The 14,745-nt window shown below is 58.0% G+C and overlaps 1 protein-coding gene and 1 long non-coding RNA gene across 2 annotated transcripts; one reads left to right on the top strand and one right to left on the bottom strand.

The window, feature by feature from the left end:
* Positions 1–2,870: 2,870 nt before the first annotated feature.
* Positions 2,871–9,666, bottom strand: LOC109317876. Its single transcript, XR_002103133.1, has 4 exons — positions 9,391–9,666; positions 7,025–7,145; positions 4,627–4,885; positions 2,871–3,100 (listed from the first exon to the last, which is right to left on the bottom strand). It is a non-coding gene; the product is annotated as an uncharacterized LOC109317876 (long non-coding RNA).
* WNT2B (Wnt family member 2B) lies at positions 7,747–13,118 on the top strand. Its single transcript, XM_019546823.1, has 4 exons — positions 7,747–8,034; positions 9,677–9,954; positions 10,381–10,645; positions 12,163–13,118. The coding sequence occupies exons 1-4, from the start codon at positions 7,797–7,799 to the stop codon at positions 12,390–12,392; spliced, it is 1,011 nt and encodes a 336-aa protein (XP_019402368.1). The 5' UTR covers positions 7,747–7,796; the 3' UTR covers positions 12,393–13,118.
* The last annotated feature ends 1,627 nt before the right edge of the window (positions 13,119–14,745 follow it).

Raw genomic sequence — 14,745 nt, 5'->3', positions numbered from 1 at the left:
ATCGCTCTGAAGGCAGGCCCCCCCGCCCACTACAACAGGGTGCCACGGGGTTAGAACCTGCACAAGAGGCTGCCAGAAGCAGACTCTGCCCTGGGGAGGCTGCACAGAGTCCTCCTCTCCTTTTTGCAGAGCTGCAAAGAGATGAAGTGCTTGGCGCGCAGTTACACAGGGAGTCCATATGAACAGGGCTCCAGAATCGCAGGCCCCAGCCCATTTCCTTCTCCACCGGTCTTCCCTCTTCTCTGAACTGACATCAAAACTGGCAGTTTGCCCCCTTCTGCCATGAAGCCTAGCGGTTAGCTCACAGGGCTGGGCCTTGAGGAAGCAGAGTTCCCTAGAGATCAGTGCTGCAGGTCCCACACGAGTCAGCACCGCACAGGCAGGCGTGGTGCCCCTGGAAGCCAGGTTAGCCTCGCAACACGATGGCAATAATGCCCCGCTCCTTGGAGGATGCTGGGGGATCTCCAGGGGACAACTGGTGTTTAGGGACTGTCTAGCATCGGTTTCCAATGCAGCCACGCACCCGCAGAAAGTCCAGGGCTGCGCTGAAGCCCAGGCAGTAGTGCCAAGCTGACCCGTTGCATTCCCCTGTGCTTTCAGGCTACTTCTTTCTTGCCCCTTCAGTACAAGAACATATGCCCTGGCCTGGGCTGCAGAAGAGCAGGGGTTTATGTCCAGCTTTGCCACCAATGCCACTGTGCATCCATGGGCAAGTCATCTAGTCCCTCCGTGCCTCTTCGGGCAAGACACTGCATCTCCTCCTACGTTCGTGCAGTGGTCAGCAGTCCCAGATGAGGTCTCCCGGCACTTGCAAAGGATAAGCCTCGAAGCCTCCCACCTAACCAGCTTGTGCTGGCACTGGGTAACCATCCGGCTATTAGAGGCAAGCCCCCCTCTGACTCCTCACATCAAGTTTCACAGGAGACGCGTCCTTTCAAGACCCTTGTTTAGGCAACAAGGATTCTCTCCATAGTAACTACATTCTGATACCACAGACACTGAGACGAGGTCAGAGCTGCGGAGGAACACATCTCATGGCAGAGAGCTGGAAAAATGTTGATGCTAAATAAAATTTTTAAAAAGGCTAAGAAAAGAGCAAAGAATGAAACACCCTCACATGAAGTGGGGCTGGGAAGTTGCACAGCATTATGCTATTAAAAATTATTCAAGGGAGACCAGGGTTTTCCCTACACAGAGTAATGGCTCTAAGTGAGGAAATTAGGGCTATTAATCTTCTCAAGGTGCTAACAACTCCAGCAGGTCAGGATGGCCCCATTCCCAGTAGGGCTTAATAAAATGTTAAGGGCTCATAATAATAATGAAAATAATAAAATAATATATTGGAGGAATATTGCACCTTGCATACCAAAGTGCTTTGCAACCTGCTATAAATTCTGTACCCATAGACTTGGGAGGGGAGGGGAATGCATCTGCTCGGGACTGCCCGGGGAGCGGAGAGTGCTGGAACATGGTCAGTGTCTCTGGAAAGTGGCCCCTTTGGCCGCCCAGAGTGACCGCTGTCTGCTGCTCATCTCAAAGCTGCGTCTGCAGCCCTTCGTCCTGCTCCGAGCTCAGCCCCGAAGCATCAGGGTCAGTTCTAACTCTGGGAAGAACCCCACCTCGTGAGTCATGGGCATGGTTTCCTGGAGCACAGAGCACCATGCCGGCTGCTCAGGTCATCCTGGCGGCGAGGAGCGGCAGTGCTAGCAACCTGTGCTTGGCCAGGGGCTGGTTGCCCCTGTGCCCAGCTAGCCCCAGTGTGAGGAAGGACGGTGCAGACTGCCTGCCTTAGCATCAGAACAGGCTATTTGGTGAAACAGGGGCTGTCTGCACCAGAGCAGGCATGTCCCCCCAGGTGCACGTCCCCCCTTGACCTGTCACTGAAACAAACTCCCTCCCACCTTGGACCCGACCCCCGTCCCCCTGCTCTCTGCAGCCCAGCACGTCAGCCAAACACCAGTCACTATTTCAGTGCTGAGCCAAACACCAGGGCCTCCAGTTTCACCCCAACCCCACCGCTCAGGGTGGTCAGTGACGGGGGAGCACAGCACCTTGAGGTCGCAGGCACAGGCTAAAAGGCAGCAAGACGCCGCTACACTAGGCCTTCTGCCCGTTTTCATTTCTAATCCATTAGCCACCCACAGCCGCAGCTCAAGCAGAGCCAACAGTACCGGGCAACTCCACTCCAGAACCCAAGTCCCTCTTCGGAGCAGCCCTGGAGACGAACACACCTGTAAAATACGCACCGTTTCCCAGGGGACCTGGAGGAGCCAGGCAGAGCTGCCCAGACCCCACAGGGATGGGCAACCTTTTGCAAAGCTGGGCAGCGCTTTCAGGCACACATCAGCCAGCCCTTTCCAGCAGCTCAGGAGCCTGGCCCCAGCCCCTCCCTGACACTGTATCCCCCCCCACATGTGGCCAGGCGCTGTGCCAGGGGCACTTGGCAGCAACCCAGCTCCATGCACTGGAAAGCAGGATGTGACCTTTCAATAATCCTGTGCCAATCCACCCACCCTGCTCACAATGGCAAACGTCCCCTGTTCACAGCTGGCTCCTGACCCCACTTTAATTCAATTTAAAAGACTCCGAGGGCACTGCCACTTTTACCACGGAGGGATTACATGCTTAGCATTTCTTCCAAGTGATACTGAGGTTACTTGTTTAAATAATAATGGGGGAGGGGAAGCTCAATATCATGGGCACCCGCCGGCATTCATAGACTATTGAGTGCAGAGAGCACACCTTAAGCAAGGGACTGGCTGCCTTTTTTTTTTTTTTTTTTTTTTACACCATGATCTTCTCAAGCTCCGAGTCCTTGGATGCAGCCTGGATGGTGATGCTGAGGGTCAGGCGGCCTGTGGTCATCTGCCCAAGACAGCCTCCCTTCAGCCCCAAAGTGGCTGCTGTTGGAGAGCCAGGAGGTGCCTTTCATGCCCTAGGGCCAGACCTCATTTGGAGGAACTCGTTCCAAAGCCCAATGGGGCTTGGGAAATCCCCCGATGTCGTACAGATGTTTCAAGGAGTTAGGACTTACTCTGCTTTGCTGGGTCCTGCTTCTATGCACTGCTGCCGAGAGGGGCTGTTGTGGCGAGCTGGCAACCTGCGGGGGAAAGAAGCCATGTTACAACACAGTTACCCTACCCGCAGCCCCAGTGACACCCGGTCCTGCCTAGGTCAGTGCCCAGAGCTCAGACTGCCTCTCTGGCTGGGACAGGACGGGACCCGTGCACGCACATCTGAGAACAGAGAGCCGAGATCCGCCTCCCCATTGCAGAACAGAGAAAGAACGCTCTGTGGCCAGGAGACCCACCACACGTGACCCTCGTGCATCAGCAGCTCCTCCTGCCACCGCCTGATGTTCCCACGAGGAGGTTGCAGCCCAGGGTATGAAGGGGAGAACAGGCAGCACAGAGACCGTGGCAGGGAAAGGATGGAAGAGCCCTGAGGGACGTGCACTCTGGCAGCTCAGGAAGAGCGTGAGTGGGGATTTCCCACCCGTACCAGGCTGCAGCAGATGGCCTGCATTACACTTGTTCCCCTCACCAACTTGAAACCTCACCCTGGCACGGTGAAGGCGCTGCCCGTGGCAGAAAGGAGAGCTCAGCAGTACGGCGGCTGCATTTCCCCTGTGACTCTCTGGGTACCAAGCTATCGAGACAGCATTGTACAAGAATCAGATTCCCATGCAATGCGGAGACGGGGCCTGGAGACAGTGTGATGCAGCCAATGTTCAGCCCACTCCATGGAGCGCCCACGTCTCCTTCCTGTCCTCTCTGCAGGGCTGCACACGCAAACACGAGTGCAGAGAGGAACCCGGGGAAACCTCCTCCTCGGCCCGTCAGCAGAGGGCAGGGGCATGCCGGGCCAGCAGGGAGTGGGCGCACCTCAGCCCCGGGGCCCGCCGCGGCTAGGGGGTTAAAGCGAAACGCGTACTGCTCCCGAGTAAATAGATGCGTCGGCCCCAGAGCTGCCTGTTTATCTTAGAAGCAATTTAGGTTTCTCCTTGTTTATGGGAATGAAAGTCAGCAGATTCTGAGAACGGGAAAAACAACTGGGAGCCAACATGTGACAGCTCTCTCCTGTTCCCCTCGGAACGGGGCGGCCGAGAGCAAACCCACGCCAGCGACATGGCTGGATTCACTCATGCGACGGATTCACCCCTGGGCAAAAGGAGCAGCAGCATGGGGTCAGGCCCATGTCACCACCTGGACAGGTGGGGTCCTGCCTCTGCACACAGGAGCCCATGTGTGCCTGCTGGCTCTGGGCTGGCCAGTGCTCAGACTGTCAGTAGGTCGCTCCTCCGAGGAAATGCGACCAACTGCATGTGGAGAGACGTGCCTCCGCAACGCGTGTCCCTGGCAGCCGCGCAGCCCAGTTCTAGGAACATGCGGAGGGTCGTGACTCACGCCGGCAGCACGGCACAAAGTCCTGCCCCTTGAGTGGAGCCAGCGGCTCCTTGGCTGGCGGCAGCTGGATGCGGTCACAGCCCGTGCAGACCAGCCTCCCCCGAGGACGTGACACACACACACACATCCGTCCTGTGCTACCCACGCCCCTGTGCTGGAGGCTCCTCACCTCCCAGCTGCACCCTCTTGCCACGTCCGGGCACATCACACAGCAGCTCACCTGGCCGTCTCCATCCACTGCAACTCCCTTCCTGCCCTCTGTCTGGGGCTGACCGTGAGCAGAGTCCCCAAGGCCATCTAACCACACTCCAGTGGGCAGTTCAAGCGCATCAAACATGAAGCCTCCCATGGGAATCGGCCAGTGTCAGCAGCATTGCACGTTTAAAAAGACATGAAAAAAAAAGAAGAGCCTTCTGCAAAGGCCCAGACATCCTGCTTTGACCTTTTGGAATGGGCTGCTTGGATTTTCCAAAAACTCCCTGTGAGATAAAAAAACATAATGGTGGAATGACACAGTCCGATCAAGAACAAAGAATAGTTCTGGGGGAGTTTCCCCCCCAAATTCTTTTGGGCAAGAAACGTTGGACTTTTCATTGGATTTTAGCTCCAGGTCAGAACAGAGCAACTCTCCCTGGGTTCTGGAATTCCCCACAAAACAGCAGGTCCAGTTTCCGCTCAGCTCTCACTGGCAGCCCTTCAGGTCCAAGGAGGCCTCCCCCTATCCTCTCTCTAAGGGGACCAGCAGAATGACAATGACCCTCCACACCAGAATAGCCCTGGAGTCACTTACACCCAAGCAAGTGAGGCAGTTAGGAAAGAAAAGGAGGCCACAAATGGAGGGCAGCAGGAAATCTGCCTCGTTAGCACCAAAGGGGATCCAACCACTGCATTCCTTGCCTGGACTGCGGCTGCAATCAGCAGAACCAGGCACAGCGGGGAAGGGAGGCAGATATGTTGGCAAGGTGCACGGTGGAAAAAGGGAGAGGAACCGATGACCCTCCTGTGCTCCCCTTTGAAAAAGCTGGCTGCCAGCCAGGTATTCAGCAGTGGAGCTAATGAGAGCAGAAATAATTAGCTGGTGGTGTGAAAAGGAGAGCGACTGCCGTTTATCTGGCGGGGAGGATTCTCCGAGATCAAAGCCTCCTGGGGCTAGGTTAGTCATTACCATTATCTGCATGCTTTCCCCTAGCAAAGCATCTCCTCAGTCAGCCCACAGACTTACCACTCTCCAGCGAGCTGCCAGCGGCAGGGTTCCCCTCGCCCATGCCAAGCGCACCAAGGCTCCCTGCCCCTTAGCTTGGTGCAAGCAGGAAGAGAGCGGGGGTGCAAAGTCCTGGGGCAGTGGCAAGCTGGAAACAGATGCTGTCATGTCCTGTCCCACCCATGGCAGGCACTGTGCATGGAGGGATCTGGGAGCAGCTTGGAAATTTGGGCACCAGTGCTTCCCTTTGTATATCACTCTGCCTGAGCACACGTTTCCTCGAGAAGGCAGCACCCGGCTGTCCCTTGTGGCCTCGGGGAGCGGCTGTCCTCAGCCTACAGGCAGCATCTCCCCAGCCAAGCCCCACAAGTGCTGGCCAGCTTTAAGCCCTGCCTTATTGCCGAGCAAAGGTGGGAAGGCAGAAAGGGGCAATGTCCCATCCCTGCTATAGCCCACCCTGCTCCTGGGAACCCTCTGAACCCCGGGGTTGAACCAAATTGTCCTCTTTGTGCAGGCAGGAAGGCATTGTGCACCTGGCGTCGCCTCCCTTCCCCTCCATGAGCTTTTTTAATGGCTTCCCCCATCTCCCTGGTGCCACAGCCGCCTGATGAAAGGTTGACGAGCAAGCTTGTAAAACATAATGCGCGTTGGCAGAGCCGCGGGGAGCCGGGTCTATTATCCACCGCTCCGGCCCGAGATGACCTTGCGCGGCTGCCAGTGCTTAAACAAAATATTTTTTAAAAAGGGAAGAAAAGATCCCCATTGCTTTCTGTGCTCTTGAAGCCATCCTCAGGCTGTGAGCTAGCTCTGGGCCGATAGGAATGAGAGCACAGCCAGGGACACAAGGAAACTTCACCCCAGCTTCGGGCTTTCTTATTCCTGTTCAAGGGAAGGTCTTAATTCCAGTCTAGAGGTTGGAAATGTTTCAGTTGTGCCCAAAGCCTCCCTTATTTGTCTGGCCAGAAATGCAGGGCCGGGGTCTATGGCCAGGCCGGTTCCCCAGCACAAGGGATCAGCCACCCTCTGGCAGAGGGGAACCAGGGATATCGGCATGGCTTCTGGATGGACATGGCATCTTCCATGCTCCACGCCGTGGTCTGCTTTGGCTTCAAGGCCACAAAGGAACCGGCTGGCGTCTGCGGGGAGAATTCAGCCTCCCAGCCACATGCCCAGGGTTTCTGGGCTGAGTTGCTTGCTCAAATCATGCAGCTGCACCGGAGAATTGCCGGCACTGCTTCCCCCCACCACCCATCCCATCCACCAGCTGAGGAGCAGTGGGACCAGGAGAGGATGGGATACCCAGGGACCCGCCCTGCAGGGGCACGTGGGGAGGCTGGGCATGGATGTGGGCACCCTGAACTGCAGCAGTAAAGCCCCAGCATTTGGGAAGGGATCTACCCCTCCTGCAGCCACTGACCTCTAGCTGCTAGCAGGAGCACTCCTTGCCACGAGATGCTCATGCTGGCTGGTCCCCCACTGCTACGGCCATGGCTGTTCCTGAGCAGGCCCTGCTGGACCCTGAAATCTGCTTCCAGGGGCTGCAAAAAACAAGAAAAAACGTCACCAATAGGAGGGTGAGAGATCCATACCCCCTCCAGGTTGTGCAGAAGTCAGACAAAGCCCGGGGCTTCTGCCCGGGGCTGCGTGGCAAAGTAAAACTCCTAAGCCCATCCTGGCCTGTCCTGTCCACCTGCTACATCCTGCCCTAGCCCAGGAGCTCTCTGAGCCTGAGATGTCCTTGCTGCTGCCTCTCCCCAAAGCACCTGGCACTCAAAGGGGCCCCGGTGCAGGACAGGGCTTCGGACAGAGCAACTACCAGCCCTTCTCGCAAATCCTCGCTGGGCAGCTCTGGCTTCTTGACCTGCCCTTCTGAGCTAGTTGTCCGAGCTGTGCCAGCTGCCATCAGACAGGGCTGTGCAGCACGACACAGCTGCCGGTTCCTGCAGTCAGTGCCCTGGTACCTCCTCCTGAAAGTTCACCCAGCTCCAGGGGCACAAATGCCACCTCTTATTGCTCCTCAGCCCTGGCTACAGCTCACTGTAGCTGTTCTGGGAGGAAGCCTGCCCCATGTGAATGCAGAGACCTGGTGCACCCTAGGGCTGTGGGCTTAGACCCCAGCACAGCACAGCCCTGCAGGGTCCCAGCCCTACAGCCTGCAAAATGCTCCCCTAGGTGCCTTGCTCACAGGCATGCTCTCCTTCCACAGGTACATCGGGGCTCTGGGCGCCAGAGTGATCTGCGACAACATCCCCGGACTGGTGAACAAGCAGCGGCAGTTCTGCCAAAAGTACCCCGACATCATGCAGTCCGTGGGCGAGGGCGCCAAGGAGTGGATCCGAGAGTGCCAGCACCAGTTTCGGCACCACCGCTGGAACTGCAGCACGCTGGACAGGGACCACACTGTCTTCGGCAGAGTCATGCTGAGAAGTAGGTCCCCGCAGGGTTTTTCTTCCCACCCACTTGCCCGGGGGGAAAAATCATACCCTGCCTCCAGGAGGGGATGATTTGGCACTGAGGCTGAGGGCGACCTGCCTGCTAGACGGCTCCTGTAGCCCACTGAGGTAACGCCAGGTGCCACGCTGCACGGGGCAAACAGGGGCCTAAGAATCCAGCACCTAAAACCACAGCGTCCTGTGCCCAGGGCTGCCCAGCAGTCATGCAACAGGGCATCAGGCCAGTTTTCCCAGGCTCCTCCCTGCACCCACCAACCCCAGCTCCTGCTTTTAAGGAAAGGTCAGGACACCCCCCGCCCACCCACATCTTGCTATACCCAGAGGCAAAACACCCTTTGCTCCCCTGGTCCAGCCCCTTGAGTCACGACCGCTGCTCCGGGGCTGAGCAGGGGCTCCCGTCATCTCCTCTAGAGCTCAGTCTTTCCCCGTCAGTTTGTCAGGCAGTAATGGGAGCGCATCACTGCCCTGGCGAGAGGAGCCGGGGAAGGAGACACCTCTGGAGAACCAGCTTGCATGTAAACAGTAACAGGATACGTAAATATTTGGAGAGCAGGGCTGGCCAGGCACGTGGGACCAGACAACTCCCTGCAGAGCGGGGAAGCTGGGGCAGAGACGAGTGAAAGGGCAAGACGGCGGTGGCTGCAGACTCCGTCCTGGAGAAGCACCCATGCCCCCGGGGTGAAGTTTGCCCTGTGCAAGGGATGGGGCAGGCTTGGCAGGGCCATGGGCAGCAGCATGCTGCGGGCTGTCCCTGGAAAGGCCTGACCTCTGGGATGGACAGGGGTTGCACCCACGGAGCAGGGGGCTGTACCAGCGATGCTAGCTAGTGCACAGGCATCCGGGGGGGCTGCCAGTCAGACTGGCTGGTCAAGGAGGTGCTAGCCTGGATGAGGCAGCCTGTTCCCCTGATCTGCTGCGTCACGGAGGGAGGCGGCCAGCCTGGACATGGAAAGATGACTCTAGCCCTGTGACATGCAGAAGACTCTCTCCTTTTAAAGAGAGAAATCAGATTATAAACTATGGGGTCTAATCCTCACCCAATTTTGAGCCACTGGGCACATCTAGGCTGCCCCTGAAGCCAGGAGGGCAAACACTTACTTTTAAAAATAAAAAGCTACGCCTGCACTTTGCATGCAATCCCCTGACTCCAGAAGCTTGGGCTTAAGAGCCCAGCAAATGCTGTGCGGCTCATGTTCAGACCCCACAAGCTGGGCTTTAACTGCCCAGCCCAGAACATGATAGAAACCCAGGACTCCTTGCCCATGTCTCCCCACCACCCTGCCCGGCTGCTGGGAAGAGCTGCCCTGGGGCTCCCGGCACCAGCTTGTACCCTCCCAGGCCGCATCCTCCTTTGCAGATGCTGATGCGAGCTGCAGTGTTGGGGTCACCTAGGAACTGTCCAGCGAAGGAGCGCTGCAGACCTGCCAGATGTCAGTGCTGAATCCCAGCCGGCCAGGCTGCTGCGTAGTGTGGGGCACCTGCCTTCCCTCAGCCCATGCAATCACAGCCTTGGTGCTCATGGGACCAGAAGGGTCCGGCGGGGTGGGGAGGGCAGGGGCCACATGCAGGAGCACGCCCAGGCCTGGCAGGCCTCTCACTCCTCTCCCCTCCGGCAGGCAGCAGGGAGGCCGCCTTCGTCTATGCCATCTCCTCAGCTGGGGTGGTGTACGCCATCACACGAGCCTGCAGCCAGGGAGAGCTGAAAGGCTGCAGCTGTGACCCCCGCAAGCGCGGGCGCTCCCGGGACGAGCGCGGCGAGTTCGACTGGGGCGGCTGCAGTGACAACATCCACTACGGCATCAAGTTCGCCAAGGCCTTTGTGGATGCCAAGGAGAAGAAGGTGAAGGATGCTCGGGCCCTGATGAACCTGCACAACAACCGCTGTGGGAGGATGGTGAGTGCTGGGCACTGCCCGGAGCTAGAGCCTGGTGAGGAGAAACAGCCTGGCCCCGGTTTCTGCAGCAGCCCTGGGGCAAGCTACGGCCCATCTGATCCAGAGTAAGGTCCGTGTCTTCCAGGTGTCCCCGGTCCACGCCCAGCCCTGCTTTATGCACGGCGGGGTGGTGGACGCAGATGCCTTCCCTCCTGCCCACCTCACTGCCCCCATGCCCAGCCACAGCTCAGCCGGCACCCAAAGTGCCTGCACGGCCCCTTGTGCTCTCCCACACATCCCGTCTTCAGTGGCCTCAAACGGCAGGGCTTCCCAACCCCCGGCCTTTTAGCAGGTGAGAAACAAGCCGCCTTAGGGCTCTGGCCAGCCGAGGCAGGCAGCCACGAGCACGACACCTGGCTGGGTCCTCACGCATCCCCCCTCCGGCAGGCCGTGAAGCGCTTCTTGAAGCTGGAGTGCAAGTGTCACGGGGTCAGCGGCTCCTGCACCCTCCGGACTTGCTGGCTGGCCATGTCGGATTTCCGCAAGACTGGGGATTACCTCCGGAGGAAGTACAACGGTGCCATCCAGGTCACCATGAACCAGGACGGCACTGGCTTCACCGTGGCCAACAAGTACTTTCGGAAGCCCACCAAAACGGACCTGGTATACTTCGAGAACTCCCCCGACTACTGCCTGATGGACAAGGCAGCAGGTAAAAGTCAGCGCCGGCTGCTGGCAGGGTGCAGCGGGTGCCACGTCAGGGCAGGGACGGCCTGCCGTGCTGGGCTAATGGCTGGGCCAGGCCCACAAGATAGTGCCAGGAATTATCATCTTGGCGCCATGCAACTCCAGGGTGGGCGGTCTGGCACTGACAGCATTTCTGGATGGAAGTTTCCATTTCTGCCAGCAAAGCTGTTTTCAAAAAACTGGGGAGGCAGAAGCAAGGGAGGGGAATGAGCAGCAGGTCTCATTTGCTTTTCAAACCACTGCTCAGCAGCAGCAACACCAGATTTCCCTGTCCCCATCCCCGGTCAGCACTAGCGAGGCAGCCCAGTAACACCCATCGCTCTAAGGCTTTGCCAGTCATGCCCTTGGAAGTGCACAGCAACTGCTGGGAATGCCAGCTCATCCTATGGGACTTTAGCTGAGAGGAATTGATGTCCCAGTCTTGAAGGAGGCTCATGTCTGGCTGGTGCTTTGTTCATTGAATGTGTCCAACTCCTTCCGAGTGATAAGCAAGCCTCTGCATGGCACGGGGCTCTCAAAGCTGATCCCCCAGCCTTCAGAAACCTTCCTACTATTGCAAGCAAAGCTGTCCTTTGCCAAGCAGACCAGCCTGGACTTCCAGTCTTGCAGGTAAAGTAGTCTAGCCAGTTGGTCACTGGGGGCTTTGCAGAGGCCAGTAGCTGCAAGAGAGGAGTACAGTCTGGGTGGGACAGCCCCACTTCCAGACAGGGATTCATTCACCAGGGCCTCTGCTCGGCGGGCTCGAGCCAGCTACCTCCCCACCAGGCTGCCTGTGCCCGTGTCCCGAGCTTGCAGTCCATAAAACCTCACACCAAATTTCTGGCCTTACCCCCGCATTCCCTCTCCAGCTGCAGCACAGAACAGTCAGGCCCCAAGGAAAGGGAATTGCACGCCCGCTGCCCGGGAAAGCTTTCCCTCATACCTGCCCCGAGGGAGGGCTGGCTGCGTGTCCTGTCCAGCTCAGACAGGCTCTCCCCAGATCCAAACAAGGCTTCATTACCTGGGGAATGCAAAGCCATCAGACAAGGAAGACCTGGCAGGATGGGGTCAGATGGTCTGTGTCTGGTCTGCAGGATAGATTAGCACCTGGCCTGGGGCTGGGGAAGGGTCAGCAAATCTGAGGGGGACCTTTGGTACCAGAGCTGGCCATTTTAGAGGGTTTCTTCCAAGCTTTCTCTCTGGGCCCCGCAGCCAGGCTGCATATGGGGGGGGCTCCCAGTAGCAGGCAGCCATGCTGGGAAAGACAGCTTGGAAGCCACCCTGGAGATGCAGCACTCTCCGAGCAAGCAGCAACGGGTGTGAGCTTGCCTTCACCAAACCCGACAGTGCCACTGGATGCGGGTCTGATCCAAGCCCCCTGGGCTGGCGGAAGAGCAGAGGTATCTTTTGCCAGAAGAGAGCAGCACTGGGGAGGAGGGAGGAGAGCACGAGGGCCATCTTGCTCCCAGAGCTGGGTAACAAGCCCTGGCTTCCCTTCCGCAGGCTCCTTGGGGACGGCCGGGCGCGTGTGCAACAAGATGTCCCGTGGGACCGACAGCTGCGAGGTCATGTGCTGCGGCCGGGGCTATGACACAACCCGTGTCACACGCATCACCAAGTGCGAGTGCAAGTTCCACTGGTGCTGTGCAGTGCGCTGCAAGGAGTGCGAGGACACCGTGGACGTGCACACGTGCAAAGCACCCAAGCGGGCCGAGTGGCTGGACCAGACCTGACCGCTTGCGCAGTGCCAGAGGGACAAAGCCAAGGCCTCATGCCCGCCTCGGGCCCCAGGCCCCCGTGCCGGGGCATTCTGGGAGCTGTAGTGCAGCTGCATGGCTTTTCTTTAATTCATCCGGCAAAGCACTAGAGAGAACTACACTTCCCAGGAGGTCCCAGGGACCCTGCCAACTTGCTCAGCCAACTCACCCCTTCCCTAGAAGGGGCTTGCGACCATCGCTTACTGTGAAGCTTCCCTTGCCCCTTGTTCTCTTGCAGCAGGACAGTGCAATGGCCACGAGACTGGAAAGCAGAGCCCCAGCAACCCCCTCACTGTGTGTGCACATGGAGAGTGCCTGGCAAGGGTCTCCAGGGCAAAACAGCCAATCCTTGCAGGGAGCTCTGGTCCTGAACTTGGTGCACGGCCCAAGGCAGGAGACCGCAAAAGCCTAAGGCAGCTCCTTGATCTCCAGTGCTTTTCTCAGCCAGATCTAGCACAGTGACACAGCTGAATGATCAACACAGCTGGACAACAGCAACTCCTCTCTCCCCCAACTGAAAAAGGGGAAGGCAACAGGTGACTGAGACCTGAATGACTGCCACGGGAGAAGGGCATACACGCAGGGACATGCACACAGCATGCAAGACAGCAGTCTGCCAACATGGCGTCAGGCTCCTTGCACGTGGTGTATACTGCTTCATTCTTTTTAAGACAAAATCCATTATAAACCTGTATCCGAAATTGAAGCTCTTTGCCTTGCACGTTACTACCCATCCAAAGGGGCCAGGGCACCCCAACACAGGCCTCAGTGAGAGCTAATCCACCATGCTGTGCTGGCAGGAAGTTCCCCCATGAGACTCCTGCCATGTACCTGTGATGGTGGGTGCTTTTCTGTCCCCAAGATTGGGACTCCCTGCCGCAGGCTCCTTCAGGAAAAGGCAGCCAAGGATGGAACAGGATGGGCTGGGTGAGCTGTGTCCAGGCTCTTGCTGCTCCCCTAAAGATGGCAAACCACTGGCCAGAATCAAGAGGGAAAGAAATGGGTGGAGATGAGAGAGTCTGTCCCCATCCCCGCCACTTCCCTCAGTGCCCCTCTGCCCCCAAACAACCCTAGCATAGGCCTTGACTTGGTCTCTGGCTGGACCAGTGCCGTCAGCCTGCCCCCACCCTACCTCTCCCTTCTTTTGCATGGAAGCATCAGCTACCCAGACAGAGCAAAGAGCCTGCACCCATGCAGCATGCCCCAGTCAGACATGGAGGGAGCGGAGGAGCTGTGATCCCTGCCAGCAGGCTGGACCATGGAGCTTGGTGCTGTCCCGCATGCTCTCTCCATGGCTACGCTGCACGTGAGGCCAGTGGGACACTCCCTCAGCCCAAGAGTGCAGCGGGATAAGGACAACAGCCACTTTGGCTTAATGAAATATAGGGGCTCTCAAGGCAATAGCCTCAGAAAGCCACGAACCCCCAGGCTTGTGCCACTCGCTGGCAAGTTTCACGAGGAGGCTACAAGAAGGCTTGTAGTGGATGTGGCCAGAACAAGCCTGGCAGTTCCTGGTTCTGTGCTAGGAAGGATCCCGTCGCGGACATGCAGCCCAACAGTAGCAGACAGCAACACTCACCGGCTGCATCCGCAGAAAGCTCTGCTTGAGATCGCCTGCTTTGTTTGCAGAAGGGCTGGGCAGGCCTGCAGCTGCAATGGTCCGGAAAGGGGCAGACCTAGTGCACGTACAGCAAAGATATGGCAATACAGACTCTAGGGCAGTGCCTTTCTTCACTTGCAATGGGATGCATGTGCCTTGCTGCTTGTTTCTAAGATGGTTGTGAAATGAGTCCTTGGCTCTGGGCACCAGGATCTGAGCAGATCCCAGCAGGCAGGGTTAAAGCCACAGGATTTCTTCAGGGCTGCTCAGGACAGAGTCTGGCCCGCAGGCTGCAATAAGAGAACCCAGCAGCAGCCCCCAGCCCCACATCTTGGGGGTCACAGTCATGCCCGTCTCGGGACACGACGACGACGGACAGGCCCTCACCTCAGGCTCAGTGCAGCATGGAGAGATCCGTCCCCCTCGGTGAGGTGCCCATGGAGCTCCTGCAGGTGGTGGGGAGGAGAGGGCTGGGATGAGACCCTGGGTAACGCGGCCACAGCAGACGTGTTCATCAGCACAGATCTAATCTGGCAGGAAGAGCTCCCCTCATTCATCTTCATTACTGCTCCACCTGCCAGCAATTTAGGACTTAAAACTAAAAGAGACAAAAAAAAAAAAAACCCTTGCACAGAGCCCAAGCCTCCCCTGGGGGATGTGCACGGAGCAGGCTGGAAAGGCCCCATGCCCTGAGCCGGGGGCTGCCCACAATAAACAGCTACCCCCCCA

The sequence above is a fragment of the Crocodylus porosus genome, unplaced genomic scaffold (genome assembly GCF_001723895.1).
Source record: "Crocodylus porosus isolate Cpor-Errol unplaced genomic scaffold, CroPor_comp1, whole genome shotgun sequence".
Classification (NCBI taxonomy): Eukaryota; Metazoa; Chordata; order Crocodylia; family Crocodylidae; genus Crocodylus; species Crocodylus porosus.
Note: the sequence above shows the minus strand (reverse complement) of the source record. Positions and strands in the feature narration are given on the sequence as shown.

Excerpts from the sequence above, each read along its gene's own strand:
- WNT2B (XM_019546823.1), top strand. The coding sequence starts at position 7,797 with ATGCTCTCCTTCCACAGGTACATCGGGGCTCTGGGCGCCAGAGTGATC. Across the intron at positions 9,955-10,380 it reads ACAACCGCTGTGGGAGGATG|GCCGTGAAGCGCTTCTTGAA; the intron begins GTGAGTGCTGGG and ends CCCCTCCGGCAG. Across the intron at positions 10,646-12,162 it reads CCTGATGGACAAGGCAGCAG|GCTCCTTGGGGACGGCCGGG; the intron begins GTAAAAGTCAGC and ends TCCCTTCCGCAG.